At 36.0% G+C, this 8,122-nt stretch overlaps 1 protein-coding gene across 3 annotated transcripts in view; it reads right to left on the reverse strand.

The window, feature by feature from the left end:
• Positions 1–8,122, reverse strand: part of LOC106463652 (CCR4-NOT transcription complex subunit 7-like) — a 56,367-nt gene that overhangs the window by 36,747 nt on the left and 11,498 nt on the right. For all 3 annotated transcript variants that reach the window (XM_013923704.2, XM_013923703.2, XM_022391202.1), the window contains one exon: positions 1,690–2,041. In XM_013923704.2, coding sequence (XP_013779158.1) covers positions 1,690–1,851 — 162 coding nt within the window. In that variant the 5' untranslated portion in view covers positions 1,852–2,041. The remainder of the gene's footprint in view (positions 1–1,689; positions 2,042–8,122) is intronic.

An 8,122-nucleotide genomic window follows, 5' to 3' on the forward strand; every position in this document is an offset into this window, starting at 1 on the left:
CTGAATCAAGTTAACTGAGCGACAAAATCAAGCAATGAAATCTATGCAAATTTTCTTGTGTATAATTCTGACAAACTGCACTCAAAACGTAGTTAAAAACTACTGTTATATCATGGCTGGAGACGGCTTGAATGGGTAATGAAGAAAAACTTTAATACAACAGCAAATGTACAACGTTTCGACAAGGTTTTGTCGGTACCTGATGATGACAAAACCTTGTCGAAACGTTGTACATTTGCTGTTGTATTAAAGTTTTTCTTCATTACCCATTCAAGCCGTCTCCAGCCATTATTAGTCTCAAAGTGGGTTCCTCGTCATCGAATTTGAATTACTGTAAACGTACTGCTGAAGAAAATGGCCATACACAAGTCCCGGAGATAAGTAGGCAGTAAGCGAACCTGGGACAAAGGTGCATCCTTTCCCAGGAGATCCCAACAACAGAAAAACCACATTTGTATGAATAGAGCTGAAGAAGACAAATGTGCCAACAAGGAGGTAATCCCTCAGGATATCTGTGGGTCACCTTGGAAAGGAGGTGGATAGTAGACAAGTACCGTAAGAGAGTAGGGAGGGTAAGATGAAGTTGGAAAAATTGAGCCTGGGTTAAATGAACATGGGCAAAATCGATTCTAACTGATGATAATCGAGAAACAGACATTGAGCCTGAGGGTAGGCCAAGGCAAACTGATCTGAAGCCCGTGGAGAATGGCGCATGCTGGTACCCTCAACCATCTGAGAAACAAAATGCTTAATATGAACCCTAATATTCGAAGAAGAGGGGGGGAACCCAAGTACTGATAGGAGGAGGTATAATGTAACAAAGAAGGACGGGGTCATAAGTAGTCGGTTAAATGGATAAAATACAACATACCTGAGAAATTGTGCTTAAAAAAGCCATATTAGGCCTAGCTGATTCCACAGAAGGGGCATAGGAAGACATGGCAAAATCAGGTTTAGGAAAAAGGCTGTCAAAATCCTTACTGACCCAAATAGGTTTGACATCATCGGGAGGAATAGGGGCAAGATCAGAAAGAGCAGGTTGATTCACATAATGATCAATTTCATGGCGGATGATAGCTGATAAATCCAAAGATGAGTCACCCCCACATGTAACCTGTGTGAATGTGATAGTAGAAGGTACGATCTCTGAAGTGGTAAGTAGAAAATGTAAATGAAAATCCAACACAACTGTTTGATGGAAAAAAAAAGAAAGTCAAAAGTCATTAACTGTTGAAAAACAAAGAAAAAACCCACAAAGAACAAGAATAAAAGAATTACAAGTTGAACAAATTCGAAGAGCATAACAAAAATATCTTGACACGAATACTGCCAAATGAGAAGTGATAGTTCAGTAGAATCGAACAGAGGGAGTTCCATGCATCAAGAAAATGTCCCACTCTTTTTCTTTTATTGGTTGAGGGTTGTCGCATGTTGATTTACATGCACGACACATTTGAATCAGTTGATTGGAAGGTACGTGGGAGCTCAAGGCTTGTAGCATGCGAACAAAATTTTTGCACATAGAGGGCAGCACTGAACAAGAATAGCTATTTATGTGAAAGGAGGTAATGTACTGTATTAGAACTACATGTTCATGATCAAAATTACATGTGTAAAAGGCCATTATGTTTATAACAGAAATGGTTTGTAATTATTTAGTATACTTACGAATATGTATGACACACTTACCATAGCCACAAAGCTATACTTCTGAACCACCCTGCGGATAGTTTTGAATTCATCCTCCAGATTATAGTTCCATACTTCTCTAATTCCACATGCTTCATTTGATAGGTGAGCATTATGATTTCCTTGACTGTTGGAGTACATACGTCCTGTAGGTGCAGGCATTATAAAGCTTCAAGTAACCACATACAATGACCTCTACTAAATGTCCAAAGCAGGGAATATACAAGTTTCTCTGTCAATTTAGAATACAGTTTAGAGATTTTCACTGTCACAATATGTACACTAACCATTGATTTGATTTATTCTTCAAAGTATTGAAAAGCTAGTATTTTTTTCTTCTGTCCATGTATTTCTGAAAAAACAAAAAATAAATGATGTTAATTTATAACACAACAAAATCTCTTTTGTGCAAGATAATTACTCTAGTAATGTAGGTATTCTTGAGGGTTTAACCTTTCAATATTCATGGGCGTTGGTTTCCAAGACCATGTTTAAGAAGACAAAAGGTAAAAAAGAAGACTAGAAGAGCATCAGAATGATTGAGAGGTACCTAGTAAAATGAAATATCTGTGGTCTTAGTTTTTCACCTATTCATGAAAATAGGTGTCAATTTTGAGATGTAATTGGAGTCTTGTGACCCTTTTCAGCTTCTTTATCCTTTTTTATCATTTTGTTAACGGTACCTAGAGATATGTCTAAGTTTATCACAATGTTTTTTTTGTGTGTTTCGGGACTTTTGTAATCACAGCTTTCACTTTGTGAATGATGGTGTTCTTCTTGATTGGATTGGAATAAAGTCTTTAAGAGTCCATTACCATCCAAAAGTTATCATTTTCCTAAACTGAAAATGCATTTTCAAACATATCTATCTCTGCTGACACTAATAGCTATTTTTCCATCTTCATCTTTGCCACCTAACATTGTGTTACTTACTCCAGTCTTTATATACCCCACTCGACTGCCCTCGGCAATATCTAATTTGCAAAACTTTATGCCATCCCTCACATGCCCTCTATGCAGGTACTGTATATAAGCACTGTATGCAGACAATAAATTCACTTTTTCAAGACTTACCTCCTTCTGGTCACTTAACACCAGCTCCTAGTGGGGAGGAAGGAAGGGAGAGTGTCAGCTGAGGTAAGTATGTTTGGAAATACATTTTCAGTTTAGGAAACTGATAACTTCCAAAACATACCTACCTCCGATGACACTAATAGCTAGAATCCCCAATTGAGAAGGCGGAGGGGGCGGTGAGGACAGAGATCATACAGAAAACGTCTGCAGAGAACAAATACGTACCTCGAGAAGTGGTATCAAAGTGAGGAACACCGCACAATATCCATAACAGGTAGTTCATCCCGAACTACAGAAAATTGAAAAGGGTAGAATATAATACAAGTATGATGGTCCAGCCCCGACCAAACAGCCGAGGTTCCACAACTCGGGTTAGATTTAAGGGGTCATGGTACCCATATCCCATGTAGGTGGCCAGGGCAGTTGGACCACAGATATATATATCTTTGTGATAGGATCCCTACCAGTAACCACAGAATGATACATTTCGAACAACCGGATTTATGAAAGAAAGAAAGCAGCACCAAAGTGAAAAATCCTTCTGATCAACCTGAAGAGTCCAAAAGGAAACATCCCAGGACTGGATTGATGGGATTATACGCCATACTTCACCAAAGTCCAGAACTCATCCAGTCTGGATTTACAAACAGTTGTCTTTACTCCCCCACTCTGTGGGGAAGGAGAGTTCCACTTACCTATGGAATTATGGAGAGGATGTGGAACACCAAAGACTAAAGATGGGACCGCATTGCGTTCGGATTGACGAGGAGATAATGGACTCCCTGCATGTACAACATAAGACCTGACAGTGTTCATAAGACTTAGAGTCCAAGCACCACCATCCCTCCCACTGGATAGCTAAGCATTAAATCTGGACTGGTGTTACGAGTAGGCTCCCATGGAGGTTGGTCCTGCTCCTACCAACATGTGGGAAAACTTTGTCCTCTTCTCCGAGAGTGGAGTAAACTTAAACTCAACACTGAAGGAAAATCCTCTGTCCACCACCCCAGCGACAGGGAACTGAGTGTGGTAAGGACTTCCGAGCTACACTAGTAGAAGTAAGGGGGGGAACATAAACGTTGGGGAGTCATGAGAAACAGGTCTCCAGACAGTGAAACAGGTGAACCACATTCCCTAATTTTTAAAAGCAAACTGATCTAGACTGATTCAGCTCTAAGATCAGCAGGGACTGGCAAAATCCCCTTTAGTTTTACTCATGATAGTCCATTAGAAATATTGTAATATGATATCACCATCCAGAATTGCATCCAGATGGTCTTATGGTACACCTCATCTCGACAGAGCCCATTGCAACCAGGAACCGATATAAAAGTTGCTAGTGCAGAATTTAAATACAAGCATACCCTACAGGGCAACACTTGCCACTGAGTGGGATCCAAACGAAATCAATAAGGACCCTAGAAGAGAAAAGAACAATAACTATTTGAAACCATTACACGGGAATTCATATCCAATTTTTTTTTGTAGGAAAAAACAAAAAAGAAATTCAAAGCAACATATCTCTGGATAACAAAACAAAGAATTCCCGATTATTAGAAAGCGAAAATGTAAATCATAAAACGTTAGTCTGAATGCTCGAGCTTTGTAGAGAAAAAGTGATTTTATTGTCTGCATACAGTGCTTATATATAGTACCTGCATGGAGAGCATCTGAGGGCCGGCATAAAGTTTTGCAAATTAGATATTGCTGAGGGCAGTCGAGTGGGGTATATAAAAACTGGAGCAAGCAAACACAACATTATATGGCAAAGATAAAGACTGAGAAATAGCTATTAGTGTCAGTGGAAGTATGTATGTTTTGGAATTTCTTCTGCTTCCATATTAACCTTGGTTCTACACTGTTTAACCAGGTCACTGTATAAATATTTGTTACTTTTGTACTAAAATATATCTCTTCAACTATAAGTCTAACCATAATAGCATTGAACAGTTGAATGGTCAGGAATGCATATGAACTAAATCCACAGGTGCTATGCCTTGGTTCTACACTGTTTAACCAGGTCACTGTATAAATATTTGTTACTTTTGTACTAAAATATATCTCTTCAACTATAAGTCTAACCATAATAGCATTGAACAGTTGAATGGTCAGGAATGCATATGAACTAAATCCACAGGTGCTATGCATATCACACATAAGGTCACAGCTCTCATCTGTGACAATATTTAACTACATTTAACTTTTTTGTTTAGTGCAAAGCTACACAGTGTGCTATTTTTGCTCTGTCCACCTTTTGGAAGTGAACCCTAGATTTCAGCTGTGTAAGTCTGTGAACTTATTGATGACTCACCAAGTGACATACTGCATTAGAAGATGCAAATCATTCTTAGGTTGTAAAGTGTGAAATTGTGATTAATCTTCCTTAGAAGTCCACCTGTACTCATATAATTATAGTCGGTAGAAGTTAGCTTTACAATGAAAAGTAAGTGAAAGGAAGTCAAAGGGATGGGACATTATGACTACCAGCAAAGCTATAACATTCATGAGTTTCCAGTATATTAGTCTCCATAAAAAAATTAGCTGTGCACTGATTTTATTTTTATTTCCTCTTTTTCAAAAGCTCTATGTAAAACATTTTATTTAACCATGTAATTTCAATAAACTACACTGTCAAAACATCAAGAACAAAAAATGAATGCAACTAACTTGAATCTGATAAACAAGGAACAACTTTATTTGATGGTAAATGGACTGGAAAATAAATGTGCATGGGGACATGAAACAACCACTCTTTTTTAAAGGGTCTTATGATGGTTAAAAATACTGATGATGCATGCAGTCTATGAACTGTTGTTAGCACAACAAAGTACATGTAGACACAAAAATCTGATTATTCTCTGAAAGATCTTGAAATTCTGTAGCCCAAGATAAAGGTTATTTGAGTGTTTTATCAGTATCCAAATTCTCTGTATTGCAGTTGTATACAACCATAATGATAAGTTGTTTCCAACAAGATATAAAAAATCTATATAGCATGCAAGTCAGATAAAATAAACTAAATGAAAGATATGATGAGGTAATAAGGATGTCAAAAGGCAATGTGTGTTTCAGGAGTGATCGGTCAACCTTTCGCAGCCATATCATTTATTGTTCGATTAAGAGACTAGAAACTTTGTTCTCTGATTTATTTACCAGTTATCACAGGATGTGAAAAAATCCTGAAATCAGGCTGCATATTTAAACTACTTTTAGGTAAATCTCAAACCCAGAATAATGATAGATAATGAAGCTATACAATGTGGGCATGTCAAAACATAAAGGCTTATGAAGAATATTTAACACATCATCATTAAATTTTAACATTGCATCTGTTACAGTCATATTATGTGATTCAAAAATCCCTGTATCATCCAAGGCTATCACAACCATTTAAATTTGACTCTCACCACTTGTTTTATGCTAACAAAGTACATACGATTGAGATCATGTAACGCTATGGATATCATACTTGTATCTTATGCCTTTTTTGTATTATAATGAAGCACAACAGTCTATATTGTACAAGTCAGTAAGTTTTCATACAAAAGGTTAATTCTTTAAGTACAGAAAGATGAAGTAAATAATGAGTATATGTCCAGAGATACAAAGCTACCTGACTCGCAAATATGAAGAATAGTTATTTGTTAAGGCACATACTGCCACTAATACTCAACTTCTTTAGCTTCATTGAAGTGTATGTGTAAATGTACCAACAATGGTACAAGCAGCAATTATTTTATACTTTCATGATAGGCTTGACTAATCTGTGAATGATAAAAAAAGATTAAATATTTTGTAATATTTGGTTTCTTTATTCTTCAAAAATAGCAGTTTTTGAAGAATAAACAGATCAAATATTCTAACTGAAACAAATAAACTGAAGTGCAACTTAAAGGCAAGTGTGTGGCATATAAGCACACGTTCCCTACCTCTATATAGTAATATATAATTTTTTTTAATGTGTTATTTGTGCAAGTTGACGCAGTTTCAACATAATACGTTGATCAAGAAGTTCATTAAGTTACTATGATTCCAGCTACCAACTGTTCTGTACCATTCACAGAGAATAGCACCTTTTGACTTTCTAAGGTAAAGATAGCTGCAAGATTACCTGTAACATGTGAAATTAGACAGTTACCTTTTCTACTAGCAGTCACGTGAACTCTCAAAGTAATTACTTCTTGTATGTTTAATTGAGAATGACTAGACACATGGGTAGAATTAGTCACTCTCTGGTAAGCCTGAAGTTAACTAAGTAATGTGAGATTTATTCAATCTGGAACAGGATCTACAGAGTTAGTCTTCCATAAGACCTCATATAAGTAAGCTGGAAAGGTTTCAAACCTTACTCTCCAGTAAAGGCAACTGTCCATTATGGCAAGTAAAATACATTTTCATTGTGTTTGTTTGAATAAATATTGTTTATTTTTTCAGCCTCTCTTTATTTCTTGCAAAATCAGTCATTCATATAATACAAAAGTATTCCACAGCAACTATCTTGACGAATCTCCTATTATTTTGCAAACCTATTTTGTCACTCTTACGTGAAATCAGTGCTACATAAAAACACCAGAAGAGTTCAGGCCTTTGCTCATTCCTATTACTTTACAGATATTGATAGGAGTGTAATTAGTAAATTAACCTTCTCCAGACGGGTAATGGGTCAAAGGCCACATCATCACGTTTATTGACTTGCATTCAAAATATTATTGAACTACTATTTCATGAATTTATGTCAATAAGTTTGGTATCTAACTGTAGATTATAATTAAAATCTTAGTATTACACATTATTTAATTTCTTAATTTAGAAGTAAATATTAAAAAAACACACAGTAAGTTGAATGCAGCACTGGTTCAAATTAGATGTATATGATGTCAAAATACTAAGTCTATAGTTTTGTATGAATTAGGAACTCAAATTACTGATATTGACAAGCTGGAATATACAATAACAACCTCATATCTTTTCTATTTGCTGAGATATCGCTCATGTACTGAATCAAACACAGTGGCCCCGGTCACCTCTTTCTAGTTTTAGAAACAGTCCCCTTTTTTTATATACTTACTTCAATATATGACATGTCGATAACCAATCAAAAGCTCAGAATGTCCCCCTAGTGGCTTTCTCAGTTATTTTCATGTATCAGGATGCTATCTCGTTCTTTCAAACCAAGATTTCAAGGAGGTAATTTGTGTCGTTAGTCTGTTCAAAATTTCTTATTTTTTTAGACTGAAATACAGCTTATTTACTAAGCTTGATAAATTATAGTGGAAGTCTATGGTATTAATATTGTAATTTATGTTTTTTTTCATTATTCAACAGTATATATACAACCTAAAAAAATTATTTCATTTCA

This window comes from Limulus polyphemus, unplaced genomic scaffold, assembly GCF_000517525.1.
Source record: "Limulus polyphemus unplaced genomic scaffold, Limulus_polyphemus-2.1.2 Scaffold1453, whole genome shotgun sequence".
Lineage (NCBI taxonomy): Eukaryota > Metazoa > Arthropoda > Merostomata > Xiphosura > Limulidae > Limulus > Limulus polyphemus.